A 19,787-nucleotide genomic window follows, 5' to 3' on the forward strand; every position below is an offset into this window, starting at 1 on the left:
CCCTAACCCTAACCCTAACCCTAACCCTAACCCTAACCCTAACCCTAACCCTAACCCTAACCCTAACCCTAACCCTAACCCTAACCCTAACCCTAACCCTGAAATCCCGAAAATGTCAAGTCTATCCTTTCCGACCTGCCGGTGGCGAAGGCCACAAGCTCTTATACCAGAGTCGTTAATGGCAGACTGGAACTCGCGCAAGGGGCCTCGGGAAAGGGGCAGGCCAATGATAAGTTTTGCTTTCGGTTTTGGGAAATTTCTACGAAGCACGTGGACACAATCAATTCCGTCCTTTTGGATAACCTTCTGCGATGCAGGAGCGTTGTTTTCGGCTCGATCATTCCTTTTAGGCGGACGCTAGAAGCTTATATGACCACATCCACGCCTGGCTTCAAGAAAGTCGGCGCTGGTGATCACCGGGCTCGAGTTAGCCGCCTCTATTGTCTAGAGAAGCTGTCCGCTGTGCTCAGGATGCTTGGTTCGACGGCCGTACCCGTGTGGTTTTATCAAGATGAGGAAGGAAGAGAACCATTTGTTCAACATTTCGACGATGTTTGGCTGGAGATGATGAAGAAGATTTTGGAGGACGGGGATGGATCCTTCTCTGAATCAAAAACAGTCTCGTTCTGGCGAGCCTACTACACACTAGGTGCGCAGACCAAGGATAATGTCTTCAGATTACTACTGACCAGCCACATGTCTAGGCGGGTCCAGAGGCACATTTGCCCAGGACTTGGACCAATCATGGAGACTTTACAAGCTCCACGCTCTGACACATGGCTTGACCAGGAATCTCAACAACGGTCTCAGACAAAAAGCCTGCACGAATGCACTTGACCTTATTCTTCAAAGCAAACCCAGACGCGTTTGGTTGTACGTGAAGCACCGAAGGTGGATGCTGTCAAATGAATACACGATGTATCAGAAAGTGAATATTGGAAGTGCTCCTTTATTCGCCGCTAAGACAGAAGCACTATTTAGAGCGGCGCCAGAGGATGAGGTTGCTAGGAGTGAGTACTTTGTGAGATTCATGATTGGAACTTGACGCGCTAATGCCGTCTAGCTGCACACACTATTGATCAACGTTGTTTGTCTCTGCTTATTATCGCAGCTGGAATCCTCAACAAACGATGAACTCCCGATGGCGGATTAAGTCCACCTTCAGCACGAGGGGTAGAGTAGCTCAACCGAGGTAGCTAGCTATATATTGCTTTTATGATAGTACGTCACCACACATCAGTTATCAAAAAACGCTCTTGTCCGATTCCCAAGCACATAAGCATTCCCGAGCATTAACGCTGCTTCCTCCAGCATGTCATGTTATGCCAGCGTGGCCGCCAGGTTGTGCATCGCAGTGATCGTGTCAGCATGATACTCTCCCAGGATGCGGTGTCGCTTCGTCAGTACTTCTCCTGATCTCCAAGCACATTGGCCAGGTTGCTCATCGCACTGATGGTGCCAGGATCAACTTCTCCAGGTGTAAGCTATATCAAGCGCTGGCGGAGCTAGGATGCTTCAAGAACTCAATCTCAGAGCTTGTTCAAATGAATCAGAGGAATAAATTACTTCTTAGATTGATTTACACGATTTCCCTCACCATCTGGTAGGAGATATCATGTCTGAAGTCTTTCCCTGCGTAAATGAAACATTCTTAGTGAGCAGCAAAATCCTGCCTAACAATGATTACAGCTTGTATGCACCGCCAATAGCTTTGGTGAAAAGATTTCGCAGCTTGAAGATGAGGATGCTGGTCTTTTCCATGAGCTATGTCAGTGGAAAGACAAAGCAGAAGCCGAATCGAAAGGCAGACACTACGGCGCCGTCATCACAGAGTCGGCCTTCGTCGTAGCAAATATGTCTAGTGCTCAGAGGGGCAGTGAAACGTGGCCAATAGCGGGCCGCGAGCCCCACTAAGCTTGGCAGCTCTGGCTGTTGTCAAGCTGGTGCAAGCCAGCCCGGGAAGACCACTTTCGCACGTCGGCCTGCCACAATTCAGATATGATGGAGGATATCCAAGTTCTCTCGCAGGGGCGCCACCAATCGCAGCGCAGTACAGTCGATTGTTTGTTGGCCATGCAGCAAGAAGAATGGACTGATCTAAAGCGTTTTGACTGGATGAAGAACTTGACTTGTCTAACTCTGGACATGCCCCGTACGTTATCAGCGACATGGAGTGACTCACAACTCCGAGGAGACAACTACACACTATATGAAATTCAAGCGGACATCTTCGACTCACAAGATTTGCACCTCGTAACTGTATCATACTCATGGACGGCTGCACAGCACCACTCTTCAAAGGAAGGCGCATACAGGATCGTGGGACTTGCCGGGGACATCCGCGCTGTTCGAGTCCGGAACACCGTCATGCGTCGCGCACTGCAATTTGTTTCTCAACACGGACTTCGGGGTTTCTGGATCGACCGCGAGTGCCTGGACCAAGAAGACAAGATTTCTCACAGACGAAGCATGCAATCAATGGACAGGCTCTATGCGATCAGTCCAATATCCGTTGGTTTGGTGGACACCGTAATAAACGAGCAATGGAAACTTGACACATTAGGTGAGCTCCTGAACGGCAGCATGGTGGGTCGGTTAGATAGAGGCGAGAATGCGCAGGAATCGCTCATTGACATTTGGGTGGGAATAAAATGGTTCTCACGACTTTTATCCGACAGATGGTGGCGTCGTGCCTGGATTTTCCAGGAAGAGTATTGCGCAGCCAGGAGAATGAGACTCCTCATCCGATGCTACCGGAGCTTGAAGCGATCATCGACGACCGACTTCGGGACAATGCTCGATGAAGTCGAGATCTCAGCGGTTGATTTCCGAGAACGACTGAGCGAACTTTACTGGAAATGTAGACATGGCTTCAAATTGACCGCGAAGCAGCTAGACTTCTTCCAGAAACACGTACTTCGACGTGCTGAACGATACTCAAGGACATGTGCAGAACGCCAGGATCAACGAGCACAAACACTGTCGACTATCCTTATGAGTGACCTTCTGAACCGAGATCTATGCCGACCTACAGACTTGTTAGCCATTTCCGCAAACTGTTGCGCCTACACACGCCGTTTAAATCAGCCCAAATTGGAAAGCATTGGAGATAAAGGCATTGCGCTGGCACTGTTCTCCCAGGCTCTCCTCAACGGTGAAGTACTCTACAATCAAGCGAAGTTCACTTCATCTCCTTGTTTGAGCTTTGCAGAGTTTTTCCGCCGGCACATATTCACAGGTATCACTCCACCAACCACAGTTCGGAATTTGACATTCACAAAGCACTGCCGTTTCTCAGGAGTCAGTTTGACTCAAGAAGGCGTCATTACAAAAGGACATTTATGGCGTGTAGTCGAACGGCTCAAAGCAACTCAAACCTATGACAACCAGTCTGTTTCAGCACGGCAAGCCGTACAACCTCAAAATCCGTGGGCCGTAATGCTGAGTCTGTCAGAACAGGTAGAACGGTCACATCCAATTCTCGCAGAACAAATCCGGGAGTACGTGGAGCATGTCACCTCCCACAATCAGAGTGGTGGAAGATACTGTTACGCAGCAGCGATGTGCGCCGAAGTGGCAGAAGCCTGGCGTCAGCAAGCCCCGTTGTTCATCGCTCGGTTGAAAAGAAGCGACAGATACGCAATTGTTACTGTCCCGGGGAAGCGACGGCGTGTCCCGACTTGGATTTTCACATCTCACCACGTGCCTTCAGAAACTGATCTCAAAGAGCCGATGGAGAAACATGTAAGCTTTGAAGTCGATCTCCAGCCTCAAGCCAAACATCAAGCCTTGCCACGTGCAAACATCGTGCGCTGGATTAATGGCTTGTATATGTGCGACGATATTCTTGAGCAATCGACCTTGTTCCCCTGGCCACCACATTTCCGAAAACCAGGATGGCCCGGAGGCTCAACGCTCAATTTGAGGAAGTACTAATTTAGTCAACATCGACATGCTCTCGAGGTGCAGGTTTATCTTCATTGCAAATCACTCATTCTTCCAGCTGAACTCCGATCATCACGTGAGTCTAACATACCTGCATGGAGTGAGCATGCACGCTGTCATAACTCATAAATGGAGCCGTTTCCGCCACTCTTGATCGTACCGACGTACGAGTGACCTTATCATATATGCTCTCGTCAGCTTTGGCCCAGTCTGCCGCTTTCAGCCTTCACACGGTCACGTTGGGACGGCGGAATGCAAATGCTCGCGCCCAATCCTTTCCAGGAGGTCATACTGCGTTAACTTCTATGAAGCTGCGATTGATACAGTGGCGATGCTTGGTGCTCAGTGCAAATGGTCGAGGCCCCTTGGCCGGAAATAGAAAAACTTTTCTCTGTCGTTGGAAAATGTTGACTGATGGCCTTTTCGTGTATCGATGATTTCCATCACTGATGCTCAAACTCCTGAGGCGTGTTGAGGAGGGGTCTAGGGCCGTCGGGATCGTACAAGGGTGCTACGCAGACCTCAAAGACATAAAGGAAGATATCAACTTATGGCCCTTCCGGGAAGAGTGTCGACGACATCAGCGGTTATACGGGCCTGCCTGTCGCCGAAACCCGCTGGGGAACAACATTATTCCGGCACGGTAACCAGCCTTCCAGCAGCATTTTGGCCTTGCGCCAGGCTGCGATTGGGGAGATGGTTGGAGCTAACAGTTTTGCGTCCCATGATGGCCAAATCCCACCAAAGTGTCCAATATCGTAGCAAATAAGTACTTGAGGTGACTTCTGCGGGCTTTCTCTTGACTGCACGAGTGCACGGCGATGTCGCTGGGCTGAGCTTTCCACAATTCCAATACAGCTCAGCCTACTTGCGGGCTACGCTCAGCCACCTGGACAGCCCAGCCCGATCGTATATATGGTGCACGCCGTTGGCGGCAGTCATGCTCGGGACACTCTACGATAGCACTCTACGATAGGTGATCAATGCTCGTTCCGAAGGCAGATTTTCTCGGCACGGCCGCCGCTGCTGCCATTGTTGACGAATTGATTGCAGCGACTTGCTGACTTACATCACTATCGAAGTGCGTACGCCTACGTCAGAACGACAAGCATGCGCTTACTCTATGTCGCCCCGGACGGGCGTCCAACGCTGACCAAAGACTTGACCACGCCGCCTGGCCCCTACGCGATCCTCTCTCATACCTGGGCGGCAGACGATGAGGAGATCACGTTTGACGATATTGAGAAGAACACTGGCCAGAACAAGGCAGGATATACCAAGCTGAGATTTTGTGTCAATCAAGCAAAGATTGATAGCCTACAATACTGCTGGATTGATACGTGCTGTATCAACAAGGCTAATCTCTCGGAGCTCGATGAGGCCATCCGATCCATGTATCACTGGTATCACAACGCAGCTAGATGCTATGTGTACCTGTCAGATGTCCTTTTCCACAACAACGGCGATACGAATAGCAAGAATCGCGAATGGGAATCGGCATTTCGTACGAGCCGGTGGTTCAGAAGAGGCTGGACGCTTCAGGAACTACTCGCACCACGATCAGTACATTTCTTCTCTCGAGAGGGTCAAAAATTGGGGACGAAAACATCATTCGAGCAAGGAATTCATGAGATCACACAGATTCCTGTAGCCGCGCTCCGAGGCACTCCATTATCCGATTTCAGCGCTGAAGACCGGCTTCTATGGGCAACAAATCGCGAAACGAAGAAAGTAGAAGACAAGGCGTATTGTCTACTCGGCATATTCAATATATCTATGTCTCTCAGGTATGGAGAAGGAGAAGGTGCCCTCAAGAGACTGAAAACCAAAATTTGTAAACAAGAGGACAAAGGAATAAGTCTGCGGCCAGAGCGGTAATGGCTTCTACAGCATTCAAGAACACTTCTAATGTACTCTCTAGGTTTCACCGGCTTGTGACGAAACCTCATTTGAGGATCCTACGAGCTCTTCGGACAAGCAATTATGTGGGCGCCTTAGAGGAGATTCCTCTACCCGCTCCATGTACTCTCAAATGGTTCTATCAACACGAAGCCTTCGTGAAATGGTCCGAAAACCCTAATGGAGGCTGGCTGTGGTATACGGCCGACCCCGGAATTGGGAAATCGGTGCTTTGTCGCCAAATTGTGCACAAGTATCAGGATGTGCCAAACCTGTTGGTCACCTACTTCTTTTTTTTGGAGACTGATCCATTGCAAAGTACCATCGAGTGTGCTCTGCAGGCCTTGATCCATCAGCTCTTGATTGCCCGACCAGATCTTCTGAAATTTGTGGCCAATTATCGGGATCAGCACGGGAACGCCGTCCTACGAGAGTTTAGTTCCCTTCGCTACATTCTTGGGGAATGCCTGGCTCATCTGCATGGAGCAAAAGTATTATGTGTCTTTGACGCTCTGGAGCAATGTAGCAACTTGTACCTCTCACGTTTCATGGACTGTATGACTTCGCTTCTCAGCATCTGCAACAAAACCGGTCAGATTCTGCGGTTCTTCATTTGTTGTCGACCCTATCAAGACTACATCCCGACCATCAGTAGCCGTAGTGGCTTGCAGGCTTCCTACTGGATTCAGGCAAAGGAAAATATTGACCACATCTCCTGGGATATCGAAGCATACATCGACCAGCATTTACGGAGCATGGCCGACTGCCTGAGACTGTCGAAAGATGACGTCACTCTCGTCAGTGCCAATTTCAGAGCAAGACGGCACCGTATCTTTCTGTGCGTAGCTCTGGCTCTTCGGAAACTCATTGAATCACCACCGTTGGTTGTGGCTGGTCACCTGGCTGCTTTCAACGAGATCCCGGACGATCTAGAAGAGTACTATGCACGTGCTCTGAACCGTTGTCCGCGTGGTAAAGTAGCCAAATGGGTTTTTGCGGCCATCATCTTTGCCCGAGAACCGTTGAGCATCGCTGAGGCAGCACTCTTCCACGAATCGCGTCCCTTACACGGGCCACTGAATTCAGAGTTCGAGGCCAAGCTTGCCGATCGAATCCGTCACGAATGCGGTCTCTTGGTCGATGTCGTCGTCGGCGGCAGAGTCCATCTCATCCATAACTCATTGCAGAGCTTTCTCCTGAGACCCAAACGTGTGGTTGATCACTTGAAAGGCCGATCCTCGAAAGAATGCTTACGATGGAGACACTGTGTAATCGAAAAGCAGGCGGAGGCTATGCTGACGACAGCTTGTATTGACTCGGGCCGATCTGAACAATGGGCCCTCTTCAGATCCTATGCTACCAAGCATCAAGCATCCCATGTTCTTGCGGTACTACGGTGCGCCAAAGAGCATTGTCGGAATACAGAAGTCACGAAAATGATTGGCCTGGGCCTGGACATAAAACAGCTGGACGACCGTGGTAAAAGTCTTCTCCATCATGCCCTCGACGAACGGGTACCCAGCGTTAATACGAACTTGGTACTTTTATTGTTACGCCATGGAGGATTAGTACAGAGTGCCGACTCTGATGGTATGACCTGTTTGCATTATGCAGCTTTTCGAAACAACACCCGACTGATTCGAATACTTCTAGATGCAGGGTTCGCTATCGATGCAGAAGTGGACAGAGAGAATATAAATGCGGCCAAATACAACCCACCCGTAATGGGTCAAGGTAGAAGGGGTCTCACACCTCTTCATGCAGCTGTACATTTCTGCTGCCAAGCAGCAACACAAGCCTTGCTCGATGCAGGCGCAGATCCATTAGCGCGTGACGCGTTCGGCAACAGCCCTTTGCATCTGGCAGTTTCTCAAACCCTTCCAGGCAGACATATCAACGATACATGGTCTAATTTTATGCATATGCCTGAGGAGATATGGGGAGATCCGGATGACGAGGCTGAGGTGGAGAGGGTACTTGAAGCGGCTCGAAATATGCGTCAATCTGTTTTGGAGTGTTTGTGCGAAGTGCTAAAAACGTCAAACAATGTCCGTGACGACGAGGGCAGAACGGCTCTCCATCTAGTTCCCTATGGACGCGACGATCTTGTAACTGAAACCGTATCATACTTGCTGGGAAAAGGTCACGAAAGACTAGCGCAGGACGTCCGGGGAGTATCGCCAGTCCATCTTGCTGCAGAGGCAGGCGATGTCTCGTCAATGAAGATATTGGTGACACAAGCTGGAGACCTAGCACAGGGGGACGCCAAGGGGCGCATTGCCTTGCATTTTGCTGCACAAGCAAACCACTTGCCGACTGTCAAGTTCATTCTCCAATCCTCAGAACGTTTGGCGATTGAAAATTCAGCCGACAATATGGGCATGAATGCTCTGCATCATGCACTCGGGGGTGCACGCTTCGCAGAAATAGGGGTTGTTCGAATGCTTATTGCAGCTGGTGTGGATGCTACACGTAAGGACAGCGCAGGCAGAGACCCCCTCTGCGTATATCTGACCGGCCCCTTGTTGATGCCTGGGGAGCCAGACATAATTCAAGCACTGATACGTGCTGGCGGAGATGTTAGGTACATCAGTCAGAGTAGCGATAACCTCGCTCATTTGTTCGTCTCGTCATGGACAGAGTTCGAACTGGATGGTCTCCTACGCCTGGAAAGAGCCGGGGTGGATGTTCGAGCATGCAATGCAAAAGATCAGACTATACTCCACCGTGCAGCTGTATGTGGCTCATTAAACACAACACTGCTGAGTCACTGCCTTGAGTGCCTGCATATGGATGTCGAGCTTCAGGATCAGTCGGGAAAACGCCCCTTCGATTTAGTCAATGAAGGTGCTGTCAAGAAATACCCACCGAATATGTTCATGCCTGATCGGTGGAAACATTCAGCAGCTGCTTTCGAGAGGTACAAGAAAGGAATGGGCGAAACCTGCCAGTGCAAGTCAATACTAGAAGAACGACATGGGCTTCCATAAGGAAACTCTGAAGGGCACATTTCGCACAACATAGCTTGGTATTACAACGGCATCTTCTACTGGAGCGTGCCCGTATTCCCATCCATTACTGACATCCGTCCTGTTGTTTTGAGCTGTGGAGGTAAGAAGAAGAGATGGTAGCCTCGCGATGCATTGAAGGACGCCAGGAAACCCAGATATTCTAGAGGCGCCAAATTCATGTGCTCGAACGCACTCTTTACTCAACAGGTTGCTCCGCTGGCCAGTGCTCGATGATTTTGCCTCTTATCGCCTTTGGTTCCAATAATGCCCTTGTAGATCATCACTTTAGCGGTGCCTATTACGTTTGATGGGGCCGATGCACTCGTCTCCTTACTGTTCTCCTGTCGTAGGGCCTGCTTCTCTTGACAGCAGACCACATTCCGCCATGGCGTTCAACCCCATCGAGTACTTTGTCCATGATTTGCTGGTCTTTGTGATTAGTGCAAAGAGTCCTGCCCCCTGTCAGACAGTGCAATGTTACGAAATCCTCACGAATGACAGGTTCCAGCCTTGCCTGTGTTGGTGACTCGGCCCATAGATTTGACAAGGTGCCTGCTACACATGCCAGATCGATAGAAGGTGGAGCCATCGTGCTCAATACGCGCTATCGGCTATACTGAACCAGGTTGCACTTCTCGAACGCTCTCGTTGGATGTCTCGCCATTTGCACACTGGTGTGACAGAGAACAGCAGACTGGTAGTAAGACGTCTAAAAGCCTGTAAATTTACTCATGAAATCCAGGCTTCCATCGTCCTGCACATATGCACTGCCCGCTGGGCAACACCCAGACGTATTCTCATTTCCACTAAATGAACACACGTTATCTCCAACAGCATTGGAGGGGATTGATGGCACACCTCTCTGTAGGTTGCCTAGAGTAGGACATTCATTAATCGCAGTCGCGGTTGGTAGTGTAGGGAGTGGGGCTGCAAACACAACTATAGCGAAGCCTAGAACCGGGAGGGTATTGTAATATATTAGTGGTATAGTAGATGGTATATTTGATAGGAAGATTCTTTGAAGATACAATAGCAAGAGAACAATAATTAGCTGTAGCATCAATAAAGCACCTAATTACTGCACCCATGGAGACAAGCTACGATCTAGCAGGAAATGGTGTAGCAGTGGATCTGGAACATGCCTAACTCCACCTCCAACAGGGACGTTGTGGATGCATATACCTCAGATGCAGGGGTTTTTGATGGTGGTCATTGTTATGGACCGCTCCGACCGTCGGGTCCAAACTGGGTTTAGCAGCTGGGGGAAATAGTATCAGAGTCAAGGCTAGGCCAAAGTAAACGTAGGAACTAATAGTAGCAGTTATACTATTAGTGTATAGAGTGAATTAATATACAAAGTTGACTATGAGAGTCCTATCTAGTGTCGGGATAGGTAGTCCCTCTATATAGTGCTGTGTAGCTTGTCTTGCTCTGTATATTCTGTTACTCTGTAAGTGAGAGCACCCTGGATCACGGAGCATATCATGTAACCTTATAAATGGACCTCATCCCTAGGATATGGTTTCCTGTAGGGTCGAGCCTTCCTCCGGGTAACCTTCCCCTTGGGCCCTAGCGTCCCTGCGGCCGCCGGTCCTGGCCATGTTACGGTCGCGGCTTGTAACACCCAGCTACCTTGACACCGAACTCCTACTTGATTAGGGTGCCTTTCCGTCCTACATCCGGAGCCTTACCTTGGCAAGGCTATAGTGTCGGTCCTTAGCCACCACAAGTAGTGCCAAGCCATTCTAGGGCGGTCGGCTAAGAGGACGCCCCCATTAAAGGGCTCCTATTGGCCCGGAGCTCGTCCTCTCGCCTTGGCCTCGCTTAATGTAGACGCCACGCGCGGCTTGTCGTTCTGGCCATCACCAAAATGGGATGGTCGAAAGGACAGCTTCGACCAAGATGGTCGGGCACGTGGCTGTTAATTTGAAAGAAATCGCCCTTAGCTGGGATGGCCGAAAGTGTCAAATCCTCTATCTATGAGGCCATTTCTCCCTTTTTTGAGATTTTCAGAGCCTGTGAAGATCCTCTACAAAGCACTCTCGCGCGTCTTCGCACCGCAATGGATCCTGTGTACCAAGGTGTTTGGATAGACTGGAGCAAAGGACCGATCAGCGGAGCGACATTAACTCTTTCCGAACGTGGCGGGGGCTTACTCATCTCCTTTGTTGCGGCTTTCGTCGCTGTTGTCGGAGCACAGCTCTGGCGAATTATCACTTTTCTAGCCCATCAGATCCGCAGCACTGACGAGCCTCGCGATGGATTGCACCACCAGCAACAAAACATCCTGCGCAATTCTTCCACACCTGGAGGGGCCGCCTGGAGCTTTCTCCTCGAGACGCGATATTGGAGTGGAAGAGCCAGATACTCGCTCTTAAGAACATTGCCCTGGACCGTCTTCGGTGTAACCTACTTGGTCTTATTCGGGGTTTTGTCGACCTTCTCCTCCCAGATTAGTAACGCCGTGGGCAGCGCCAGGCTGATATCCGGAGGAGACAACTGTGGGTTTTGGATCCCTGGCGAGGACGCCGCATCCGACGTGGCACTATCAGCATACCATCAACGAATGGCCAACGAGTCTATAATCGCAAGCACGTATGCTCGCGCATGCTATGGACCGAACCCAGACCCGCTCTCTTGCGGCACATATCCTGTTCCAGCGCTCAGATACGAGACTAAACGGAACACGACCTGCCCTTTTGCGTCTGGGATGTGCCTCGGCGGTGATACTGCCGCATTCAAACTGACCACCGAACGGCTCGACTCGCACAAGCAGCTCGGCATTAACACTCGTACCAAGTACCGCATCGAGATTCACAGAGAGACGTCTTGCGCACCACTTCGGCAGCTACGAAATGCAATCAATGGTTCAGCGGGGGAGACAGACGCTGGGACCGAAGGCCATATCTTTATAAGATACAACTATGGCGGCATTAACTCGAGAAATTATACTTACCAGTATAACACTCAATCGATGTACAGGTGGGTCATTAAAAAGGCCGCTGTCTATCTATAGACTTCCTTCTGCATGAGACTCACTAACATATGTGATAGTAAGTTTCCATAAAATTTCTCTTCAAGGGGTCCTGTTCTCCAAACCTGCGTCGCACTACGGACCCGGCCACCAAACTGGGGTTTCAGGCTGTCATGGCCGCTGTGAACCTTACTTGACCATCTTCCTTCGCTCAGTAAAGATGCCCCACTGACTCATGCGTACAGCTGGCGTCGGCTACACGGTGCTTAGTGTCGCGTCCTTGGCACCGCATGGTGACGGTTCGCTTGGCTGGATCCCGATCAACGACCTTGCAGTCGAAAACGCGGACATCGATCTTGTATTCATTGCGCCCAACGCTATACGATTTCAGGCCCCTGTTGATGACCCAGTCTTTGGCGCACATTACGAGATCCAGTTGTCTGGTGGAGGGACTTACTATGAAGCAGACGGTAAGCCTCTCGGACACTGGTTCACGCACACCATGCTTTGCTGGGTTATGTTGTAGAGCCCTCAAGTCCACGTTAAGTTGCACTTGATGCTCAAACGCCCCATCATCCCCAATCTTAAGACTTCTACAACTCCCACTTTCATGTACTCGTTACTAATTTGGCATTCCCGATATTTCTAGAGTATAATGTTGCAATCGCTTGTGCGAATACGTACCGCGTCTGCGATTCTAACCCCACCGGCAGATGCACTGACAAAGTTGGCGTTACGCAGATTTCCACCGCTGTTGCCCGCCAGCTCAACCTCAACAGCCGCCAACTGGCCACCGTCCAGCGTACTCAAATGGCGCTTACAGTTAGCAACATGCATTCTCAAGTCAGTACAAGATTGTCAGGAGCCTTACGAGCACCGGAAAGTGCCGACGGCCTCTTACAATCACCCCTCCCGTCCAATCAATGGGAGCTCGAGGTCAGCGGCTGGTTTGAAGCTTCACTTGCACGCTTGCAGTATCTTACGCAAGAGTATGCCACTGGCCCAGCATTTGTTCCTGAAGGAAGTCAAGTGTGGTCACCAGGTGACAACGATCCTGACGCGCTAGCCATGTGCCACTCGCAGATGATCAACGATGCCCTTGGGACAACATCGTTCTCTATTTTGGGGCTGTCAATCGTGTTTAGCATTGGCGGCATGATCATTCTAGTGTCGCTTGTGATTGACACAGCCGTCGGGTGGGTGCAGACTCTACTCAGGAAAGGGTTGGCGAAGAAACAGGCATGGATCCATGACGACAAATTGCAGATGCAGCGGGTCGTGTTCGAACGTACTGGGCTCGGGCTGTGGCAGAGCATCAATGGTTTTCCCGTGACCCGCAACAATGAGCGTTTCAGAGCATTTGATCCCGATCGTTCTCCCAGTGTCCCGCCGTTGATGGCTTCTTCAGCAACTGCGCCTGGTTATACTATGGCTCAGCCTGGGAACAATCGCGATAGCGTGCCGAACATCTTCGGGAACAAGGATTCAGATGTGTTCGTTAGGGAAATGTCCAACCGATAGCATACTCTTCATACATAGCGTCTAATATAACCATCAATACATCCGCACGAGTTCAAGCTGAGCCTTCAACAACTTATAGTCTCGCTTTTTGTCCTCTAGCCCCATCCTTTATAGCATCTGCTCCATACTGACGCGACAGATGCCATCCCTCTTCGCTACAGCCATGCCAGCACCCTAGGCCGGGTACTGATCCTTCCCTGCAAGTCCCCTGCCAACATCCTCACCTCCTTCTCTTGAATATTGAGCCACATCATTCTATAGGAAGGGCTCATGGCGTTACTATTGATGCTTGAAGAACGCCTTAATAGGCGCCACTCAGGCATGCACAGCCACAGCTCGACATCTCTTGGTTAGAAACCAGACAAAACAGTAAGGCCTTCTAGGCCTGGACATTGGATCGCCTTGGTGCCTTCTTCAACAGAGGTGCCCAGTAAAACTACGCAGGCACTGGTCCAAATATTGACTACACTATTAATGAGTCAATCCCCACGTCGAGGGTATGGTATAATCCACCACACTACATTGATTGACACAGGGGAGCAGACCGGTTGTTTATAGCACAAGTCACCCGTCTCACCTATAAGACGCAAAAGACGATGATAAATCTATGAAGCGCAAGTAATCGTATCAGATTGCTTCGAACAAAATAGCTAGCGAGAAGTAGCCGAAGAGTTACCACTGTAGGAGAGCTGGCGGAAAGGCAGATCTAGCCTCACCTTGCATAGATGATAGTGCTGTCTCTTCCCTAATAGCCTTTCCGACTAATGGTCGTCATTGATATCGACGACAGTCTTCTTCCACTTGCGAGCCTGAACACGGCGATTGAACAAGATATCAATCTCGCGGTAAGACCGATTCTTCATCTCCGGCAACCAGATCCAAGCCATGACAACGCATACGAGACCGGTGCCGGCCCAGACATAGCCGCATTTGCCACCAAGGTTTCCGCCGTTGACATTGAGCATATAGCTTGCCAGGTAGATGCAAGGAATGTTGACGGCGTAGTAGCAACCGCGTCCCACTCCAGTGGTTAGAGGTCTGAGGCGGATGGCCGAGGTCTCGCCAATAATAACCCACGAGGCTGGCGCAGGTCCCAGGCAGAACAAGACTGAGATGATAAGGCCTAGAGATGCTTGCGCTAAGGATGTGGAAACGGATTCGCCAAACGAAGCTGCAATACCGAGACAGACCAGTAGGACCGTGTTGAAAGCCGAGCCCCAAACGTAGATGGTACGCCGTCCGAGATAAGTGGTAAGAATCCAGGAGAGCATAACCATGACGGCTTGAAGGGCTGATGTAATAAGACCCAGGGAAAATGAAAGGCTTGTGGAAATGCCCGCACCTGCGATATTATTAGTCTCAAGAACAAAGTAGTAGAAATGACAACTCACGTTGGAAGAAGTATACAGCCTGGTTAGCGATGAGGTTGCCAGTCAAATTTTGGGCGGCATATACACCACACACAATGAGCGTGCGATAGCGGTCGGTGCCCTTCCATAGCTCGATAAGACTGGGTTCTTTCTCGGTTTTCTCGAGCTCGATGGTGCGGCGCATCATGGCAACCTGGTCATTGATGTTCTCAACCACTGATGTACGTCCGAGGCGTCTGACGGCTTTCGCTGCGTCTTCGAGACGCCCCTTCCGGACCAGCCACCACGGCGACTCGGGTCCCCACCAGATAAGAAGGGCAAGAGGAGTAGGAAACATCCACTGAAGCGCGATAGGTATCCTGATTACTAAAGTCAGCGCATCGCTTATGTCTAGGGTGTCGTTACACATACCTGTATGCTTTCGCTTCGTCCAACTCGTTGTAATACAGAGCGACACCCCCAACAATAATTGCTCCAATGGCCCAGAACATTTGCAGCATCTGCGTGGCAGGAGCTCTCAGCCTAAGAGGGACGATCTCGCTGCAGTATGCGGGTGAATTTGCAATGAAGATGCCCCAAGGGATGCCCTCAAGGAGTTGAGACGCCAGCATGACTCCCAGAGAGTTTGCAAAGTAGAAGATGAAGATGAAGGCGTTGAGAGCCATGAGGCCAGAGATTGTTGCCCATCGATATCCAACCTTGCTGGTGAGAGGGCCTGCGAGGAAAACGCCGATGAAAGCACCAACTGGGCCTCCCATCTGGAGCGCAGATTGCCACGGGGTGGTGATATAACGTTTGCCGTCGGAAGCTTCTGCACCGTATGCGTTCTCGAATGCAGGAAGAGCGATAAAGTTTCCCATGAGGAAGACACAGTAGGCCTCCATGATCTGAATTTAGTCAGTGGCGCAACTCTTAACGGTCAGGGAGGCCGGATCACTCACGATAGTGCAGGACATGACAAAGGCCCACCAAGAAGCAGAGGGATAGGCTCTGACAGCTTCTAGCACCCCCATTCTGTGCTCCTCGTTTTCTGCTTCCATCGCACCAGCCCTGTTGTATCCATTCTTCTCATCCACGTCATAGACATGTTCGGCTGAGATCTTTCCCTTTTCCACCTCAGGGTCGCCCCCGGGTGTCTGCGAAATGACATGTTCGCTCATGTTGAAGGTTCACCTAAAGATTGTGGTGCGTAGAAGAAGAGAAAGAAAGTCACATCGAAGAAACAGCACAAGCGAGGGAGGTTCTTAAGGAATTCAACTCCATGAAATTCGGTCGAAGACACACTGACTCTATTGGTCAACGTGCCCACCGGACGCGGCCACAGCTCCCCCGACTTCCCCAGTTTCCCCACTTCGGCTGCCCGTTTCAAGTATATCTCCGCCGGCCACAGCGTCGCATTTGCGACCCTTGGATAACCGATGTTGCTTCGACCCTCCCATTCTACGGTGCAATCCATGCCGAGGACCTGGAGTCGCATGCACTGGGACAGTCCGAGGTTCGTATAGGCAGATCTCCATCTCACTACGCGCCGAGAATCGACAAGACAACACAAGATAGAATTAGCACTCTCGGCGGGGCCTCCCCAAGGAATTTCGCTGGCTTTGCACGTGCTTGTCTTCTCAACTGCTTGGCGAGATCGTCGAAAGACAGGCATTGCGGATCGCCCGCCCCAGCACACTGCCGCTCGAACAGGCACAATCGGCAGTGAATTACCTTTTAGCCTACACAAATAGGGGTACTACTCCGGCTAGTGCCCGGCGACGTCGTACTGAGCGGCATCACACCGGCTAAATTACCCTTGGCGTTGTTGGCCACGCGCTGCATGTAGCCCAGTTTAAAGGGAGCTTTGCATCAAGGTAACAATTGCCTGTGGACACCCTTCGGTGGATTCCTCTCCGAAGTGACTCTCGCGCACTAGGTACATTCTTTTGCAGTCTCCCTTACACGTGGCCGCGATTGACGAGCAGCGAGCACTGGTAGGTGACGTTAGAATCTAACAATCATTGTTAAGTTATCGGTGTAGCGTGTACGCCAGATATTCCCTGAGCAGTTCCGCCGTCTCAATGGAATGGTCAATATCATATCGGCAATATTCTGGACTCTTTAGGCTACATGATCCCAGTAAAGATGCATGCTACAGCAAACACGCCACCAAGATTGTACCACGATTCCAACTTCGGCCGCCGGAGATCTTGCAATTACATCCACGCTAGTCCAGGCTCAAGCACGGTGCCACGCCGGCTCCATATTCTCTCTTTCGGGGCTGAACCTTGGCTACTGAAATCCACCACTCGGTCATTTTGAGCTGCCCGCACACCCAGATTCACCATGACCGCCGGAAAGTCAACCTCGACATCAAGCTATCGCTCCTATCTGTGGTCACTGGTGTAGGCTCTATCGCTCAACACTCTCGATTGGCCGCAGGGAGTTTGACCGACCCTAGTTCTAAGCGAGGTATTTTAGAAGCTTGATATGACGAACAAACATATTCTTCCGACTCCTGCTACACAATGTTCGGGCTCCAGACTCGCGAGAGGATACTGGAAAGAAACGATGACATTCACGGGTGATCTGCGATGGTAAGCCTGCTGGATTTGAAACGTCAGTCGTGGTCTTTCTCGCGTTGGCAGTATCTTGGAATCGTCAAGCGGGCACGTAACCGTTGGCATCGCGAGTATAGCTTTGTATAGCTTTCGACAAGACAGTAAACCAGCTTCATATATGCTATCATTCGTGATAAACTTTCCGGAAACTCGTTTCAATCCTCCTCTAACGGAGCATCGACATGGTTGTTCAAGTCCCCAACAGGGTTGATAAAGAAGCATGAGACTAAGTGAATTAGCAGGCAGAACGCTACTGGTAAGCTCGCCAGACATACCTAGGACTGTCACTCCGGAGAGCACGGCAGCGGCTGTCCAGACCCGGTGGAAGCTCTGGAGGTAGGCCTCTTGGAGGGCGTGAATTCCGGAAGCAATGATCTCAGGAGTGACGCCAGGGATTTCAGAAAAGGCTGCCTCATCGTTGGCAGACAGTGCACCAATGAAGGCTCCGACAGATTGCGGTGGTAGACCAAGGGGAATCACGGCGGCTGGGACTTCTGAGGATATTTTTGTGGAAATCGATGAGTTGAAGATTGCCGTATCTATTCAAGCGTTAGTACTTTTACTCGGCTGGGCATCGATATTCATACAAATAGCAAGCCCGATAGAGCCGCCGAGAGATCGAATGGAGAGCAAGATACCACTGGTGATGGCAATGAGCTCGGGCGGGGCGCTGAGCTGCGCAGCCGTGATGAGATATGTCAAACTCCACCCAAGACCGATACCAAGTAACACTGGATAACCCCATACTGCGTTGGCGCTAGACAATGTCGTTGTGGCCATCAAAGCTGTATATGTTACTATCAGCCCTGAGACTTTGCTTGAGGATTTACTTACCGAAGAACAGGGTCAAAAATAGAAAAGATGCAACGATGGGCTCACGAATTGACTTCGTAAATGTCGATATAACGCCGACCATAATTGCTGCAATGACGCCCGTGAAAAACGCAATGCAGAAGTGGAGGTTTACAAGCAACGTATCGTCTTCGTACAAGACGGAAACTTGGAAGGCGTAATAGTTGTTTGCCGACCAGAAGATCATGCCGTCTGCGAAAAAGCAGCCAAGTGCCAGTGCAAAGTTTCGGTCCTTCTTGAACAGGTCGTGATGGACAAGACCGTCCTTCTTAACAAACGTCTGATGTGCAATGAGGGCCAGGAAAAGTCCACCACCAAGTATCAAGGGGCCGAGGACATGGGCATCCGTCCACGGGAATGGATTATCGCCCCAGGAAAGGCCCATGGTGAATAGCGTCAAACCGCTGGGCAGGAGCGAGTAGGCGATCCAATCCAGGCGGGCAAGTTTCTCGCGGAAGGGCAAGGTCTGTTGCAGTGACCTTGGAAGCGGTCGGTAGAGGAATACGAGGGTGGCCGCTGACGTACCCAGAAGAGCGGCGATGATGTACCAGTAGCTACGCCAGCCAAAAAGACTGTTGGCAGTCAACGCGGAGCCTGCCAACAGTCCCGTGACGGCACCCAGAGCACCACCGGCGTTCAGACCAGCTTGCGCTAACGGTCTTAGACGGCGTGGCAGGATCTCCGAACCAACTGCAATGAGGATTGGCTGCGCAATGTAGAGCACGCCCAGAACTACTTGTCCCGCAATAGCCTGGCCCATCGTATCGGCTCGAGAGAGGATCAATGCACCAATTAGGCCAATGGCCGAGCCAAAGACGAGGAAAACCTTCCGGCCCCAGTAGTCGGCGGCTTGAGAGGCTGGAGGGCCCAGAACAACGGTCACGATGACGATGGCCTGACTCAACCAGACGGTCTTGTCTGAGCCGCCAACAGATGCAGCAATACTTCTTGAGAACTGCGCAATGTCAGATAACTCACTGGGAAAGCAATTGACCTACTGCGCCGGAGCCGACAACGTTGAACATCTGCACAAAGTACTGAAGGCACAAAGCCTAGCTAGTCAGTGATTGCAACCCGATACTCAGGTTTGTAGCATACCACGTAGACCAGAGTTGTGCGGAGTGTCAAGCCATGATAGTTGTCTACCTCTAGAGCGGTTGTGTCTTCCACATATTCATGGCTCGATGCGCGAGGACTCTCATGGGCGACAGGGGTTCCTTTCTCAGCATTGTTGGTGACCATTGTTGATGGAACTCAGGCGAAAAGTTGACTGTCGACTCAAACGATACAGTCCCCCACAGTAGGGCAAAGAAATGTACTGCGACCTCGATTTCTGATTAACCTCAGGCTCAAGTATGAGCTCGTCTCCCGGGATCTGCGACCTGGAGACCCCACGGGGAAGGTCTCGGACAAGGCGTGCCTCCACTTACCGGCCGCCGCCTCGTATCGGAGCCACGTGGGGACTCTTAGTCAATCTTGCAGATTCGCATCGCCTCTTGAGTTGCGCATCAGGCCCGGCAGTGCGGTTCTGTGATTGATTCGGATGGGATTACATTATAGGCTCTTTTGGCCTACACGGGCAAGGTGCAGGTGCTCATGGCGATGAGTAAAT

The 19,787-nt window shown here is 50.9% G+C and overlaps 5 protein-coding genes across 5 annotated transcripts; 3 read left to right on the forward strand and 2 right to left on the reverse strand.

Moving 5' to 3' along the window:
- Window positions 1-2,270: 2,270 nt before the first annotated feature.
- HMPREF1541_01463 (uncharacterized protein) lies at window positions 2,271-2,555 on the forward strand (the record flags this gene model as incomplete). The annotated part of the gene is made up of 1 exon (XM_008715823.1): window positions 2,271-2,555. The coding sequence occupies one exon, from the start codon at window positions 2,271-2,273 to the stop codon at window positions 2,553-2,555; it is 285 nt and encodes a 94-aa protein (XP_008714045.1).
- Window positions 2,556-5,055: 2,500 nt separating this feature from the next.
- Window positions 5,056-8,834, forward strand: HMPREF1541_01464 (uncharacterized protein; the record flags this gene model as incomplete). Its single annotated transcript, XM_008715824.1, has 2 exons — window positions 5,056-5,819; window positions 5,867-8,834. The coding sequence occupies 2 exons, from the start codon at window positions 5,056-5,058 to the stop codon at window positions 8,832-8,834; spliced, it is 3,732 nt and encodes a 1,243-aa protein (XP_008714046.1).
- A 2,083-nt stretch (window positions 8,835-10,917) lies between these two features.
- On the forward strand, window positions 10,918-13,350 carry HMPREF1541_01465 (uncharacterized protein; the record flags this gene model as incomplete). The annotated part of the gene is made up of 3 exons (XM_008715825.1): window positions 10,918-11,647; window positions 12,075-12,299; window positions 12,479-13,350. 3 exons carry the CDS (start codon window positions 10,918-10,920, stop codon window positions 13,348-13,350), a joined length of 1,827 nt encoding a protein of 608 aa, XP_008714047.1.
- Window positions 13,351-14,111: 761 nt separating this feature from the next.
- Window positions 14,112-15,880, reverse strand: HMPREF1541_01466 (uncharacterized protein; the record flags this gene model as incomplete). The annotated part of the gene is made up of 4 exons (XM_008715826.1): window positions 14,112-14,692; window positions 14,742-15,079; window positions 15,132-15,607; window positions 15,662-15,880. The coding sequence occupies 4 exons, from the start codon at window positions 15,878-15,880 to the stop codon at window positions 14,112-14,114; spliced, it is 1,614 nt and encodes a 537-aa protein (XP_008714048.1).
- Window positions 15,881-17,478: 1,598 nt separating this feature from the next.
- On the reverse strand, window positions 17,479-19,417 carry HMPREF1541_01467 (uncharacterized protein; the record flags this gene model as incomplete). Its single annotated transcript, XM_008715827.1, has 6 exons — window positions 17,479-17,549; window positions 17,599-17,862; window positions 17,911-18,108; window positions 18,158-19,130; window positions 19,174-19,227; window positions 19,274-19,417. 6 exons carry the CDS (start codon window positions 19,415-19,417, stop codon window positions 17,479-17,481), a joined length of 1,704 nt encoding a protein of 567 aa, XP_008714049.1.
- Between the last annotated feature and the right edge of the window lie 370 nt (window positions 19,418-19,787).

This window comes from Cyphellophora europaea, assembly GCF_000365145.1.
Source record: "Cyphellophora europaea CBS 101466 unplaced genomic scaffold supercont1.2, whole genome shotgun sequence".
Taxonomy (NCBI): domain Eukaryota; kingdom Fungi; phylum Ascomycota; class Eurotiomycetes; order Chaetothyriales; family Cyphellophoraceae; genus Cyphellophora; species Cyphellophora europaea.